At 44.2% G+C, this 17,121-nt stretch overlaps 1 protein-coding gene across 1 annotated transcript in view; it reads left to right on the top strand.

Annotated features, from left to right (window-relative positions):
• Window positions 1–17,121, top strand: part of SNCB (synuclein beta) — a 109,028-nt gene that overhangs the window by 76,333 nt on the left and 15,574 nt on the right. The window contains exon 6 of the mRNA XM_077265706.1: window positions 11,374–11,463. Within this exon, the coding sequence (XP_077121821.1) occupies window positions 11,374–11,463 (90 nt within the window). The remainder of the gene's footprint in view (window positions 1–11,373; window positions 11,464–17,121) is intronic.

Raw genomic sequence — 17,121 nt, 5'->3', positions numbered from 1 at the left:
ACCACTGCTGCCCGTGTACCCCTGGAACCAATTATAAAGTGCCTACAGCCAGCCCATTTTTTTATGTTAGGCCTTTGAAGCCTGTCTGCGGTCCCTCCTTCCACTAGTCCTCCACTGGCCAGACCACTGCTGCCCGTGTACCCCTGGAACCAATTATAAAGTGCCTACAGCCAGCCCATTTTTTTATGTTAGGCCTTTGAAGCCTGTCTGCGGTCCCTCCTTCCACTAGTCCTCCACTGACCAGACCACTGCTGCCCGTGTACCCCTGGAACCAATTATAAAGTGCCTACAGCCAGCCCATTTTCTTATGTTAGGCCTTTGAAGCCTGTCTGCGGTCCCTACTTTAAATACTCCTCCACTGACCACCAAGCTGCCTGCCCGTGTATCCATGTAACCGCTGTAAAACTGCCATGAGCCTATTGTTTGTTATTTTAGGCCTTTGAAGCCTGTCTGCGGTCCCTCCTTCCACTAGTCCTCCACTGGCCAGACCACTGCTGCCCGTGTACCCCTGGAACCAATTATAAAGTGCCTACAGCCAGCCCATTTTTTTATGTTAGGCCTTTGAAGCCTGTCTGCGGTCCCTCCTTCCACTAGTCCTCCACTGACCAGACCACTGCTGCCCGTGTACCCCTGGAACCAATTATAAAGTGCCTACAGCCAGCCCATTTTCTTATGTTAGGCCTTTGAAGCCTGTCTGCGGTCCCTACTTTAAATACTCCTCCACTGACCACCAAGCTGCCTGCCCGTGTATCCATGTAACCGCTGTAAAACTGCCATGAGCCTATTGTTTGTTATTTTAGGCCTTTGAAGCCTGTCTGCGGTCCCTCCTTCCACTAGTCCTCCACTGACCAGACCACTGCTGCCCGTGTACCCCTGGAACCAATTATAAAGTGCCTACAGCCAGCCCATTTTTTTATGTTAGGCCTTTGAAGCCTGTCTGCGGTCCCTCCTTCCACTAGTCCTCCACTGGCCAGACCACTGCTGCCCGTGTACCCCTGGAACCAATTATAAAGTGCCTACAGCCAGCCCATTTTTTTATGTTAGGCCTTTGAAGCCTGTCTGCGGTCCCTCCTTCCACTAGTCCTCCACTGACCAGACCACTGCTGCCCGTGTACCCCTGGAACCAATTATAAAGTGCCTACAGCCAGCCCATTTTCTTATGTTAGGCCTTTGAAGCCTGTCTGCGGTCCCTACTTTAAATACTCCTCCACTGACCACCAAGCTGCCTGCCCGTGTATCCATGTAACCGCTGTAAAACTGCCATGAGCCTATTGTTTGTTATTTTAGGCCTTTGAAGCCTGTCTGCGGTCCCTCCTTCCACTAGTCCTCCACTGGCCAGACCACTGCTGCCCGTGTACCCCTGGAACCAATTATAAAGTGCCTACAGCCAGCCCATTTTTTTATGTTAGGCCTTTGAAGCCTGTCTGCGGTCCCTCCTTCCACTAGTCCTCCACTGACCAGACCACTGCTGCCCGTGTACCCCTGGAACCAATTATAAAGTGCCTACAGCCAGCCCATTTTCTTATGTTAGGCCTTTGAAGCCTGTCTGCGGTCCCTACTTTAAATACTCCTCCACTGACCACCAAGCTGCCTGCCCGTGTATCCATGTAACCGCTGTAAAACTGCCATGAGCCTATTGTTTGTTATTTTAGGCCTTTGAAGCCTGTCTGCGGTCCCTCCTTCCACTAGTCCTCCACTGACCAGACCACTGCTGCCCGTGTACCCCTGGAACCAATTATAAAGTGCCTACAGCCAGCCCATTTTTTTATGTTAGGCCTTTGAAGCCTGTCTGCGGTCCCTCCTTCCACTAGTCCTCCACTGGCCAGACCACTGCTGCCCGTGTACCCCTGGAACCAATTATAAAGTGCCTACAGCCAGCCCATTTTTTTATGTTAGGCCTTTGAAGCCTGTCTGCGGTCCCTCCTTCCACTAGTCCTCCACTGACCAGACCACTGCTGCCCGTGTACCCCTGGAACCAATTATAAAGTGCCTACAGCCAGCCCATTTTCTTATGTTAGGCCTTTGAAGCCTGTCTGCGGTCCCTACTTTAAATACTCCTCCACTGACCACCAAGCTGCCTGCCCGTGTATCCATGTAACCGCTGTAAAACTGCCATGAGCCTATTGTTTGTTATTTAAGGCCTTTGAAGCCTGTCTGCGGTCCCTCCTTCCACTAGTCCTCCACTGGCCAGACCACTGCTGCCCGTGTACCCCTGGAACCAATTATAAAGTGCCTACAGCCAGCCCATTTTCTTATGTTAGGCCTTTGAAGCCTGTCTGCGGTCCCTACTTTAAATACTCCTCCACTGACCACCAAGCTGCCTGCCCGTGTATCCATGTAACCGCTGTAAAACTGCCATGAGCCTATTGTTTGTTATTTTAGGCCTTTGAAGCCTGTCTGCGGTCCCTCCTTCCACTAGTCCTCCACTGACCAGACCACTGCTGCCCGTGTACCCCTGGAACCAATTATAAAGTGCCTACAGCCAGCCCATTTTTTTATGTTAGGCCTTTGAAGCCTGTCTGCGGTCCCTCCTTCCACTAGTCCTCCACTGGCCAGACCACTGCTGCCCGTGTACCCCTGGAACCAATTATAAAGTGCCTACAGCCAGCCCATTTTTTTATGTTAGGCCTTTGAAGCCTGTCTGCGGTCCCTCCTTCCACTAGTCCTCCACTGGCCAGACCACTGCTGCCCGTGTACCCCTGGAACCAATTATAAAGTGCCTACAGCCAGCCCATTTTTTTATTTTAGGCCTTTGAAGCCTGTCTGCGGTCCCTCCTTCCACTAGTCCTCCACTGACCAGACCACTGCTGCCCGTGTACCCCTGGAACCAATTATAAAGTGCCTACAGCCAGCCCATTTTCTTATGTTAGGCCTTTGAAGCCTGTCTGCGGTCCCTACTTTAAATACTCCTCCACTGACCACCAAGCTGCCTGCCCGTGTATCCATGTAACCGCTGTAAAACTGCAATGAGCCTATTGTTTGTTATTTTAGGCCTTTGATAGCCTGTCTGCGGCCCCTACTTGCAATACTCCTCCACTGACCACAATGCTGCCTGGAGTGCCTGCCTGTGTATCCATGTAACCGATGTAAAACTGCCATGACTGCCTACTGTTTGTTATTTTAGGCCTTTGATAGCCTGTCTGCAGCCCCTACTTGCAATACTCCTCCACTGACCACACCAATGCTGCCCGTGTACCCCTGGAACCTATTTAAAAGTTCATAGAGCCTAGTTATATATTTTATTTACTATTAATAAGGCCATGATGGACTACGCTGTACCACGCTACAAGCTAACCAGTCGACACTTCTTTTGCGAGAAAAGCCATCCCAACCCTCCACCAGCATGTAGAAGACCGCATTGTCCATGCACTCTGGCAATCTGTGAGTACAAAGGTGCACCTGACAACAGACGCATGGACCTGTAGGCATGGCCACGGAAGATTACGTGTCCATTACGGCGCAATGGGTTAATGTGGTGGATGCATGGTCCACAGGGGACAGCCTACTAAGTCTGTCTGCAGTCCCTAATTCAAATTGTCCTCCACTGTCTAAATCGGAGCTTCCACCTTCTGGCTTTCGGCCTATAGTATCAGAAATTAAACTGCATTTGGCCTTCAACTTTGGTTAGGGCCTACTAACGGCTTCTGCCCCTCCCTGGTGTTGCCCTCAACTAAATAAAGCTGAGCTTCAACCTTCTGCTCCAAATTACCATTTTAAAAAATGCAATAGGCTTTTCCGGCCTACTAAAGGTGTCTGTCTGTGTGCCCCTGCCTGGTGTTGTCCTCAACTAAATAAAGCTGAGCTTCAACCTTCCGGCTCTCATTAAGTGGTTTTAAAAAAAAAAAATGGTGGTTAGGGCCTACTAACGGCTTCTGCCCCTCCCTGGTGTTGCCCTCAACTAAATAAAGCTGAGCTTCAACCTTCTGCTCCAAATTACCATTTTAAAAAATGCAATAGGCTTTTCCGGCCTACTAAAGGTGTCTGTCTGTGTGCCCCTGCCTGGTGTTGTCCTCAACTAAATAAAGCTGAGCTTCAACCTTCCGGCTCTCATTAAGTGGTTTAAAAAAAAAAAAATGGTGGTTAGGGCCTACTAACGGCTTCTGCCCCTCCCTGGTGTTGTCCTCAACTAAATAAAGCTGAGCTTCAACGTTCTGCTCCAAATTACCATTTTAAAAAATGCAATAGGCTTTTCCGGCCTACTAAAGGTGTCTGTCTGTGTGCCCCTGCCTGGTGTTGTCCTCAACTAAATAAAGCTGAGCTTCAACCTTCCGGCTCTCATTAAGTGGTTTTAAAAAAAAAAAATGGTGGTTAGGGCCTACTAACGGCTTCTGCCCCTCCCTGGTGTTGCCCTCAACTAAATAAAGCTGAGCTTCAACCTTCTGCTCCAAATTACCATTTTAAAAAATGCAATAGGCTTTTCCGGCCTACTAAAGGTGTCTGTCTGTGTGCCCCTGCCTGGTGTTGTCCTCAACTAAATAAAGCTGAGCTTCAACCTTCCGGCTCTCATTAAGTGGTTTTAAAAAAAAAAAATGGTGGTTAGGGCCTACTAACGGCTTCTGCCCCTCCCTGGTGTTGCCCTCAACTAAATAAAGCTGAGCTTCAACCTTCTGCTCCAAATTACCATTTTAAAAAATGCAATAGGCTTTTCCGGCCTACTAAAGGTGTCTGTCTGTGTGCCCCTGCCTGGTGTTGTCCTCAACTAAATAAAGCTGAGCTTCAACCTTCCGGCTCTCATTAAGTGGTTTTAAAAAAAAAAAAATGGTGGTTAGGGCCTACTAACGGCTTCTGCCCCTCCCTGGTGTTGTCCCCAACTAAATAAAGCTGAGCTTCAACCTTCTGCTCCAAATTACCATTTTAAAAAATGCAATAGGCTTTTCCGGCCTACTAAAGGTGTCTGTCTGTGTGCCCCTGCCTGGTGTTGTCCTCAACTAAATAAAGCTGAGCTTCAACCTTCTGCTCCAAATTACCATTTTAAAAAATGCAATAGGCTTTTCCGGCCTACTAAAGGTGTCTGTCTGTGTGCCCCTGCCTGGTGTTGTCCTCAACTAAATAAAGCTGAGCTTCAACCTTCTGCTCCAAATTACCATTTTAAAAAATGCAATAGGCTTTTCCGGCCTACTAAAGGTGTCTGTCTGTGTGCCCCTGCCTGGTGTTGTCCTCAACTAAATAAAGCTGAGCTTCAACCTTCCGGCTCTCATTAAGTGGTTTTAAAAAAAAAAAATGGTGGTTAGGGCCTACTAACGGCTTCTGCCCCTCCCTGGTGTTGCCCTCAACTAAATAAAGCTGAGCTTCAACCTTCTGCTCCAAATTACCATTTTAAAAAATGCAATAGGCTTTTCCGGCCTACTAAAGGTGTCTGTCTGTGTGCCCCTGCCTGGTGTTGTCCTCAACTAAATAAAGCTGAGCTTCAACCTTCCGGCTCTCATTAAGTGGTTTTAAAAAAAAAAAATGGTGGTTAGGGCCTACTAACGGCTTCTGCCCCTCCCTGGTGTTGCCCTCAACTAAATAAAGCTGAGCTTCAACCTTCTGCTCCAAATTACCATTTTAAAAAATGCAATAGGCTTTTCCGGCCTACTAAAGGTGTCTGTCTGTGTGCCCCTGCCTGGTGTTGTCCTCAACTAAATAAAGCTGAGCTTCAACCTTCCGGCTCTCATTAAGTGGTTTTAAAAAAAAAAAATGGTGGTTAGGGCCTACTAACGGCTTCTGCCCCTCCCTGGTGTTGCCCTCAACTAAATAAAGCTGAGCTTCAACCTTCTGCTCCAAATTACCATTTTAAAAAATGCAATAGGCTTTTCCGGCCTACTAAAGGTGTCTGTCTGTGTGCCCCTGCCTGGTGTTGTCCTCAACTAAATAAAGCTGAGCTTCAACCTTCTGCTCCAAATTACCATTTTAAAAAATGCAATAGGCTTTTCCGGCCTACTAAAGGTGTCTGTCTGTGTGCCCCTGCCTGGTGTTGTCCTCAACTAAATAAAGCTGAGCTTCAACCTTCTGCTCCAAATTACCATTTTAAAAAATGCAATAGGCTTTTCCGGCCTACTAAAGGTGTCTGTCTGTGTGCCCCTGCCTGGTGTTGTCCTCAACTAAATAAAGCTGAGCTTCAACCTTCTGCTCCAAATTACCATTTTAAAAAATGCAATAGGCTTTTCCGGCCTACTAAAGGTGTCTGTCTGTGTGCCCCTGCCTGGTGTTGTCCTCAACTAAATAAAGCTGAGCTTCAACCTTCTGCTCCAAATTACCATTTTAAAAAATGCAATAGGCTTTTCCGGCCTACTAAAGGTGTCTGTCTGTGTGCCCCTGCCTGGTGTTGTCCTCAACTAAATAAAGCTGAGCTTCAACCTTCCGGCTCTCATTAAGTGGTTTTAAAAAAAAAAAATGGTGGTTAGGGCCTACTAACGGCTTCTGCCCCTCCCTGGTGTTGCCCTCAACTAAATAAAGCTGAGCTTCAACCTTCTGCTCCAAATTACCATTTTAAAAAATGCAATAGGCTTTTCCGGCCTACTAAAGGTGTCTGTCTGTGTGCCCCTGCCTGGTGTTGTCCTCAACTAAATAAAGCTGAGCTTCAACCTTCCGGCTCTCATTAAGTGGTTTTAAAAAAAAAAAATGGTGGTTAGGGCCTACTAACGGCTTCTGCCCCTCCCTGGTGTTGCCCTCAACTAAATAAAGCTGAGCTTCAACCTTCTGCTCCAAATTACCATTTTAAAAAATGCAATAGGCTTTTCCGGCCTACTAAAGGTGTCTGTCTGTGTGCCCCTGCCTGGTGTTGTCCTCAACTAAATAAAGCTGAGCTTCAACCTTCTGCTCCAAATTACCATTTTAAAAAATGCAATAGGCTTTTCCGGCCTACTAAAGGTGTCTGCCCCTCCCTGGTGTTGTCCTCAACTGAACAAAGCTGAGCTTCCACATTCTGGCTTTCGCCCTATACTATCAGATATTAAACTGCATTTGGCCTACTAGTGTGGTTAGGCCCTTGAAACAGTGTCTGCTGCTCTTGGGTTTGCTACTCCACTGAACAAAGCAATGCCGCCTGTTTAGTCCTGTTACCAATTTTGAACTGCATGTAGCCTACTTTGTTCTTTGGCCCTATATCTGTTTCCTCCTCATCCTGCCCATTGCCCAGCCACTGCTAAATGAGTCTGCTGGTACATTGACCTAGACCACTACATTCCCCTTGTACTCTACACAGCCAGAATCTGACCCTGCTGAAAGTAAGGTTCCCCTTCCCGCATGTTATACCACCTTACACAGGGACAAAGAGGAAGGTGCAGATGAAAGTGCAGGTTCCTTCATCAGGTGGGGGGGCATACTCGTTGGCGACGTCACTGGCACAGGGCCCCTCAGAGTACGCAAAAGTGTCGCTGCTGGTGGGAGGCGCCCCCGCCATGCAAACACACCGCCGTACTTTGAGGGGCCCTGTGCCAGTGGCAATGCGAACGAGTGGGCCCCCCCTGCTTGCTCAGGATCACAGCACTTGCAACTTTTAAATACTTACCTTTCCCTGCAACACCGCCGTGACGTAGTCCGCATTTCCTGGGCCCACGAAAAACTTGAGCCAGCCCTACTCCCCCCACAACTTTCCCCCAATTCCCTATGCCCAACTATTATTATACAGTTAATTAAGATTGGCAAGCTTCAGAAACAAGAATGGATGTTTTTGGCATTAAAATGGGCACTGTAGGTGTTTTCCTGGCCTCCACTCACTGCCGACTATGCTTCCCCATTGACTTGCATTGGGTTTCGTGTTTCGGTCGATCCCCGACTTTTAGCGATAATCGGCCGACTGCACTCGACTCGACTCTGGACAAAATCGGGTTTCCCAAAACCCTACTTGATCTTAAAAAAATGAAAGTCGCTCAACCCTATCCAGCAGTACTTCCCCATCACTTTCATGTTCCATCTGCTTTGGTACCATCATTCCATCTCCTTGCTATCCTGATGAAATATTTCTCCTTGCTCTTTGCTAACAGCACCAAGGTTTTCAGGAAAGTAGTCCACATGGGAATGTAAAAAATGTGGCTTCAAATTCATCAAACAACCAAAGGCTTTGGAACCTCTTGGTATGTTCTCCACGATGGACTTAAATTTGGATCTTTGTTGCTACCTAGAAATGTCTTTATGACAAGAATCCCAAGCCCCTTTCTAGTAATTCTGGATAGGATATTCAAGATGCCGACAATTCCGCACTCCTCCAAAATCAGGCAAGGGAATCACAGAGTTCAGAAGAGTTGCATATCCATGCAACAAACTTATGTTTGTATTTTAAATATAACTGCAGCGTTCAGGGTGCCGGGTGTGTTTGATGCCCATTTTTTCTATGTCCAGCCCACCCTATATATGTGAATAATACCATGGGGTTAGTATTGGCTATGTATCTGAGGAAGTGGACAGGATGTCCATGAAACACGTAGTTTTATAGCCCTGAATAAAGTATGCAACTCTTCTAAATTCTGTGATTCCCTTGATTGATTTTGGAGGAGTGCGGAATTGTCAGCATCTTGAATATCCTATCCAGAATTTTTTGAAGATCCTTCGCGGGTCCAGTGCCATCTGCAGCCCTGTCATCATACTTACTATATGTGTTGTGCATACTCACAACATGCAAAGGTGAGAATTTTACCTTACAGTAAACTAATTGTTATTTTGGTAACTGCGCTATGGTGCTTCTCTCTTTACCCTTTCTAAAGTCCTGTTCTGAACAACTTTTATTTTTTATCAAATATGTTGTCCTAGATGAATTTTCGAATATCCAAATCCATAAAAATGCCTTCCTTCAGTTTTGCTTCTGACCGTCCCTGAAACTTGGTACACAGGTACTTAAAAGTCACTCCTTCTTTCGGTAGAGCTTTCACAAACTGCTTCATCAGTCCAAGATTAATGTGGAATGTTGACAGGAGAACTTAAGTGGGATTAACTAAGCTTTCTGCAGCAATGTTCTTGAGTCCAGGTTGCAAAGATGTTCTCGTTGGCCAACTTTTTTGGTTCTATCCATGCTGTCGTATTCACACAAAAAGCATGGGTACTTTGTGTATCCTCCTTGCTGCCCAAGGAGCAAAGAAAGTACTTACAGATCATCACGTATTGACCATCCTTGATCCTCAAAGGTCAATTTCTTGAGAATAATGTCCAAATTCTCATAACTTTCCTTCAAGTGTACAGAATGCCCTACATGCACTGAAGGATACTTTATGCCATTGTGCAGTAGCACAGCTTTCAGACTTTTTTGGATGAATCAATAAAGAGTCTCCACTTACTCACATTGTACTCAATGTTAATTTTTCCACCAACCCAGGAACATCACTTCAATACACTAGAATATCGTCTTGAGGAAAGTATGAAAGGAATTTTGTTTCTCTGCTTCTGTACCATGAAAAACGGGTACCAGGAGCTATCGGATCCTTTTCCTTTAGTCTAAAGCCTAAAAGGTCTGCAGAATGTTTACGAAGGTATAAGTCTCTGACTATATCATTTAATTCGAGCTGTGAAAAAAGCTGTGGCTCGTTGGGACTAGTGTGAAAGTGTCATGTTCTGAATCAGGTGTATCTTCAAGTTTCTCCGTTGGTGAAGGGACAGGTATTCCTAAACCATGAGGCACAGGGTAAATTGCTTTCCTTCTTATTTTTAAGGTTGAATCCCTCCACATTGTACTTACAAAAGTAGCAGTCATCACTATGATTTCACGGTTCCCTCCAGATCATAGGCACGCCAAAACAAAAGCTTTCTTTCTTACCTTTAAAGCACTGTCATAGTTCTTCTACACAAGCAGAACATATGTGGAGCCCACGACTTGTCCTGATCACTAAGTTTTACACCAAAGTACCCATAATACACTTTTCTAACGAAGTCCGTAATGTTCTTTCATTGTTTATTCATTACAAAACAGCCGCAAATGTATCAAAAGTTATCTGGTGAATTGACACCCCCTTGTAGCAATTTCTATCACGTTGTTAGAAACAGAAGCTTAATCCACCACAACCACTAAATACTGAAAGGAATCATGGTAAGCACACCACCACACTCTTACGAATTATGTCTAAAAGAAAATCCTTTGCTCTCCATTGCAACCAATCACAGTGCAGCTTTCAGTGTCCTATGGACACCACCACACTGTTATGAACTGTGAGTAAAATAAATCTCTTTACTGTACGTAACAACCAATCATAGAGCAGCTTTCATTTCTAATACTGCTGAGATAAAATGAAAGCTATGAAATGATTGGATGTTATGGATACCACTACACTCTTTGGAAGCAGAGTTAAGAAAATCTTCTCTGCCATTAATTTCTTACCAATCTAAGTAAACCAAAATCATCCACCAAAGGTCACGCAAAGGGGTCAAAGTATGGTGCAATCCTATGGGGTCAGTGTTTGTTGAAAATCTGTATGTGATGTATTTTTTTTCTTTTATATTTTTAATGAGTTCAACAATTGAAAGTAATATAAAAATCATCTCTCACTTTTCAAACAATTTTACCCTTTCAGACCTGTGTAATTGATCTTCGCAAGTATAATTACTTTGTAAAATTGATTCTGTCAGAATATATCACCCCCAAAATACCCCTTCAAATTGTTTTGTTTTTGTGTAACTTGGTTCAGTTCTCTTTTTTTTCTAAGATCGAGCATATGCAGTCATTCTCCACTTTCTCCATTCTTCAGTGTAGGCCGAGTCATCTTCTCTATGTGCAGATAAGAAAGTAGTAAGGACTCATTGCTTTCTGCTGTCACCTTGAAGAATTTCAGCCCATGGTTCAAATCCATCCCATAAAATATCCATGTGCTGTTTACATATTTTTCCAAGATTTAAGTCTTGTCTTCTGCATTGGAGAATGGAGATACAGAACAATTAAAAAGTGCTGTCTAGAGCCTCACAACAAATACGCAAGTAATATTCCTCTGCTGGAGAGCGCAGGATCCCACAAAAGGAGCTTCTTATGAAAATATTGGAGCAGGTGATAGTAATCCTACCGACAATCGTGTGCTAGAAGCAGGCTCGGACTGTCCCACAGGAGAAGCCTCCGGAGGGACCCCATGGAACAAGAGTGGGCCACTACCCTCTTGTATGAGCAGTACTTGGCACAATACACTTGATTTCATTATATACAGACAAATGAAGCATACATCTTATTAATTTAAGTCAACCCCGATTATTGCTATAGAAATTTGTGAATGAGCATACAGTCATATTTGCCCTTGGCACCCCAGTCTGACGTTGGCGGGAAGGTTCTGGTTTAAGGAGCAAATAAAAACAAAACATTTAGGACTTCTCAGTATATGATATTGTTGCTAATATCCAATTTAGAATGTCAAATGCTTTATATAATATTGAAACAAAGTGATATTAGTTACTGTCATTTACAACTACTGTTTCTGTATTTTCTAGCCTGAAGAAGAAGGCCAGGAAGCGTTGGAAGAACCTGCTGCTGAACCACTGCTGGAGCCAGAAGGGGAGAGCTACGAGGAAGCCCCCCAGGTGACAAAATCATATTTTGTATATAGAATGCCTGAAAAGAAAAACAGGGATTCTTTTCATATCACTATCACAGTCATAAAGTGATTGATAGATTTTCTATACTTGCCTATGGCCTTTGTATGGTAATGTAGCTAAGCCACAATTAAGTTACTGGGACTGAGCAGCAATAGCAAATACAGCCTGCGAAGACAAATGTGACCCCATATCTAGAAAAAAAGACACTATTTTTCCAAATCTCATACAGTCACATTAAGGCTAATTAACTGAACAGCTGTCATGTGGGTCATAATTTCAATATTCAAAATTTCTACCATTTACGATGACACCCTCCAAATGCCTTATACAGGTGAAGAAATCCTAGGGACCTGTCAGCTCCCCTGACGTGTGCTTTAGTATCTACTTGTATCGTTCATGAAAAATTAATTCTGTAGCATCCTATCAGAAATCTCAGAATTATGTTCGTTGTCTGTTTTTCCTACTAAAAATGTATGAATACATAAGCAGCAGGTCATTATCCGCTGGATGTGTGCCTCTGATACCTTGCTGCGATTACTGCTAACTACTGTGTAGAAGACAATAAGCATGGAAGAGCGCAGCATGAGAAGAACCAGGAGGTGGTTTTATTGGGATGGTTCATTGGAACGTGGGGGGATTAGCCTCTCACCTGGAAGGGTTGTGCACCACTGCACAACTCCGGTAGCGGACGTCTCCATGCACTCCTGCTCTGTTGCTCCGGGACCACTCCTGCACTGTGCTTCCTGGTCTGGTCACGTGTTTCCAAGATCCAGTCACGTGATGTCACTTCACAGGATGTGACGTCACTTCAGGTCCTGAGGAATCCACCTGAGGAAGGTAGCAGTCCGCTGCTGAAATGCGTAGTGGTTCAATAAAAGGTTTGTTTACCACTAATCTAATGCAGTGTGCTCTATAGTCATAGTGCTCCTCAAATTGACCACATTTTTTCCAAAAAAAACTACTGTGTAGAAGCACACCCCTTTGACAATAATAATACATCTAGTTGTCAATTTATTCATAAATATTAAGGAGTAGTAAATGAGGAAAAAAGTAGTTCTAGAATTCATATTACTAGGGAAGCAAAAGTATTTGGTAAAGCAAACCTATCAGGAGTAGTGACAAGTTCCTTCAAAGTGGGTCAACTGAATTAAAGAGAATCTGTTGGTCGGTTTTTAATATGTAACCTGAGAGCAGCATGATGTAGGGGCAGAATCTATGTTTCCACCGATATATCTCTTAGGTCGGGAGCCCACGATCCGATAGTAGCAGCGCTTTGGATGCAGCACATGTTCAACTCACCAAAAGCTCATTGTGGGAATGTAGACTTATAGTGTAGCAAACTGGTAGTGATTTGTGATGAGCGAGTATACTCGTTGCTCGGGTTTTCCTGAGCACGCTCGGGTGACCTCCGAGTATTTATGACTGCTCTGAGATTTAGTTTTCATCGCGCAGCTGAATGATTTACAGCTACTAGACAGCTTGATTACATGTGGGGATTCCCTAGCAACCAGGCAACCCCCACATGTACTCAGGCTGGCTGGCTGTACATGCAGATAAGCGTATGTTATGGATGTGTGCTGTCTGTGCTAAAATTGGGTAGCACAAGGACCAATGTTCAGGTGAGAATTTTTTTACATGGATCGAATGTTCATGTGAAAAGTCTAAGGATGCACACAAAAACCCATCCTGTCTGGATCATCAGCATTGCACCTATTGATTTACAGATGCACAATTATTGACATAGGAAACAGCACTGGGTCTGGTAAATTTTATTAACTGCTGATGTGCAAAAAGGGACATAATACTGATCTAATAAAACGGATGACAATCGGATAGCATACAGATGAAATCGTCCTTTTTACTGCATGAAAATAGATTTTTCACATTTTCATAAGAATCCGGCCTAACTTTCAACATTGCACTTTAGACATATATTCAAAATACGGTACATAGATTTTGGGAGGAAATTGTAACACTACAGTCGACCACACTTTTGTGTCCGCCTCAAAAAGTGGGACAATGGCAAAAATGAGGTCTGACAGTACACAGTGGCTCCATCAGCATTAAAGTTAACTGCCCCTTGGGTGGATACAACTGATTCCCCTTTTTTGGGGGGCTTTGTGCAGAAGCTCCGATGGAGCCGCTTACGTGTGGCTAAAACATGATGCTTAGCCATTGATTCCTGTTCATTTTTTTTATTGAAATGAGCATGGTGACCTTTCTAAAAACTCATAAAAGATAAAAGCTCAGATTAAAACTTCACGCAGTGATTTTCTAGAGTTTATTGCACATTTTGTATATTTAAAAAAAAAAAAGCCTTGATCGTGATGTTGGCTGTGTGCTTGTAAAAATGCATAAGGCTACGTTCCACAATAAGTTTTTGGTGAGTTTTTTTCTGCATATTTTTTAGAAAATACAAGTAACCTATCTTATGTAATAGGTGGAGAAATTCTGCAGAAAATCTGCAACATCACAAACTTACCAGAAATCTCATGGTGGGAACGTAGCCTAACAAAATGTTTTATTGGAATCTCATAGGTTTTAAGAATAAGAATTAGGTTTTTCCTCTTTTATTATATTAAATGTTCTATGGTCAGTTCCAGCAACCCCCAAGTATGTAGCAGAAATTCTGAAATACAAAAATGAGATTTCGGGATTTTTTTGTTTTGTTTCTGTAGCATTAAGGCTCGGCACACCAGTGTCAGTGCCCACTCTCGGGCACATACACTCTGGAATTATATGCCTGACAGGGGGCACAATCATAATAGTTACTTGTGATTCTGTCCAACATATGGACCTATTAAAAAGGTAAACCACATGGTGAACATTTCTTTATAGTGGCTGTTTGTATTGGAAAGTGCAGTCTGTTTTACTGTACAGAAAGTGCAGAAAACGGTATACAGATACATATTTGCCACATGGAGGTCAAAATAACACACCTTTGGCCTATGAATGTGGGCCTAGGGGAACCTTTGCTTTGTATGTTAGGAAATGCTCCTGATGTATGCTGTAGGCTAAGTGCACAGAAGCAGTGTACACTTGGCCTAAGAAGAGTAAAGTAATTTAATCATAAGCGGAACATTTCACCCGAGCTGCAGCAATTGTTTAAGTATGATTAAATGAGTTTAATAATTAATGAAATCCAGGTGCAGAAACTTATGTCTGCCAATGAGCCCAATAGAACAGGTAAAATGAAAAATACACCCTCAATGCTATATGCAATTACAATGCACTTTAATAGTAAGGAAAACTGGGAAAAAGAAGAGCGCACAGTAGGGTTTTAAATGTTAAAACAACACAGAAACCAACATGGATCTGCGCACCTGGTGGTGTTGCAACAAAGCAACATGTATCAAGAGCATATATCAGCTGCTGTAGGACCTAGGTTTTTGTCCTGATGAAGAGGTCCTGCTTTGACCTCGAAACGCGTTGATTTTGTAAACCTGATAAAATAAAGTTTTCAAAGAAAATATTCGTTGGATATAATTATCAGTAGAGCATCCAGTGACATTTCACCCAGATATGTTCATTACACTTTAATGGCTTTAGTCCTGAAATGAACCCCATTATAGCTAATGAATGTATGCATTGTTTGATTGAAATCATAGGAAGCATATGGGACTTATTTATCAATGAGTTTCCCGTAAATTCAGGAAGATACGGTAGATTTACTGGAGATTAGTGTTGAGCATTCCGATACCGCAAGTATCGGGTATCGGCCGATACTTGCGGGTATCGGAATTCCGATACCGAGATCCGATACTTTTGTGGTATCGGGTATCGGTATCGAAACAACATTAATGTAAAAATGTGTAAAAGAGAGAATTAAAATAAAAAATATTGCTATACTCACCTCTCCGACGCAGCCTGCACCTTACCGAGGGAAGCGGCAGCGTTCTTTGTTTAAAATTCGCACTTTTCTTTCCTTTACGTGAAGTCCCGGCTTGTGATTGGTTGCGTCGCAGTCACATGGGCGACGCAACCAATCACAGCAAGCCGTGACGTAATTTCAGGTCCTTAAGGATTTTAAAATTACGTCCCGGCTTTGTGATTGGTTGCGTCGCAGTCACATGGGCGACGCAACCAATCACAGCAAGCCGTGACGTAATTTCAGGCCCTTAAGGATTTTAAAATTACGTCCCGGCTTTGTGATTGGTTGCGTCGCAGTCACATGGGCGACGCAACCAATCACAAGCCGTGACGTCACGGGAGGCTGGACACGTGCGCATTTTAAAATGCGCGCTTGTCCAGCCTCCCGTGACGTCCCGGCTTGTGATTGGTTGCGTCGCGGTCAACCAATCACAAGCCGGGAGGCTGGACACGCGCGCATTTTAAAAATTTTAAAATGCGCGCGTGTCCAGCCTCCCGGCTTGTGATTGGTTGACCGCGACGCAACCAATCACAAGCCGGGACATCACGGGAGGCTGGACAAGCGCGCATTTTAAAATGCGCGCGTGTCCAGCCTCCCGGCTTGTGATTGGTTGACCGCGACGCAACCAATCACAAGCCGGGACGTCACGGGAGGCTGGACAAGCGCGCATTTTAAAATGCGCGCGTGTCCAGCCTCCCGGCTTGTGATTGGTTGACCGCGATGCAACCAATCACAAGCCGGGACGTCACGGGAGGCTGGACAAGCGCGCATTTTAAAATGCGCGCGTGTCCAGCCTCCCGTGACGTCACGGCTTGTGATTGGTTGCGTCGCCCATGTGACTGCGACGCAACCAATCACAAAGCCGGGACGTAATTTTAAAATCCTTAAGGGCCTGAAATTACGTCACGGCTTGCTGTGATTGGTTGCGTCGCCCATGTGACTGCGACGCAACCAATCACAAAGCCGGGACGTAATTTTAAAATCCTTAAGGACCTGAAATTACGTCACGGCTTGCTGTGATTGGTTGCGTCGCCCATGTGACTGCGATGCAACCAATCACAAAGCCGGGACTTCACGTAAGGAAGGAAAAGCGCGAATTTTAAGCAAACAACGCTGCCGGTTCCCTCGGAGAGGTGAGTATAGCAATATTTTTTATTTTAATTCTTTCTTTTACACATTAATATGGTTCCCAGGGCCTGAAGGAGAGTTTCCTCTCCTTCAGACCCTGGGAACCATCAGGAATACCGTCCGATACATGAGTCCCATTGACTTGTATTGGTATCGGGTATCGGTATCGGATTGGATCCGATACTTTGCCGGTATCGGCCGATACTTTCCGATACCGATACTTTCAAGTATCGGACGGTATCGCTCAACACTACTGGAGATAAATGGGTGACATTCTTCCTTTTCCCAGAGTACAGAAGAAAATACCGTATAGACTACATAAAATTTATCCACCAGTGACATCAACTTATCAGCAAATTGATTTCTACAGATCATGCTAGAAACGTCCATGAACAGTCACAATGTGACAATTTTTGGGTCTATTACTCTATATGTGAAATATTAAATTACATATACAGTTAGGTCCATATATATTTGGACAGAGACAACATTTTTCTAATTTTGGTTATAGAGATTACCAAAATGAATTTTAAACAAAACAATTCAGATGCAGCTGAAGTTCAGACTTTCAGCTTTCATTTGAGAGTATCCACATTAAAATTGGATGAAGGGTTTAGGAGTTTCAGTTCGTTAACATGTGCCAC

The sequence above is a fragment of the Ranitomeya variabilis genome, chromosome 5 (assembly GCF_051348905.1).
Source record: "Ranitomeya variabilis isolate aRanVar5 chromosome 5, aRanVar5.hap1, whole genome shotgun sequence".
Taxonomy (NCBI): Eukaryota; Metazoa; Chordata; class Amphibia; order Anura; family Dendrobatidae; genus Ranitomeya; species Ranitomeya variabilis.
This window is presented reverse-complemented; position numbering and strand designations above follow the sequence as displayed.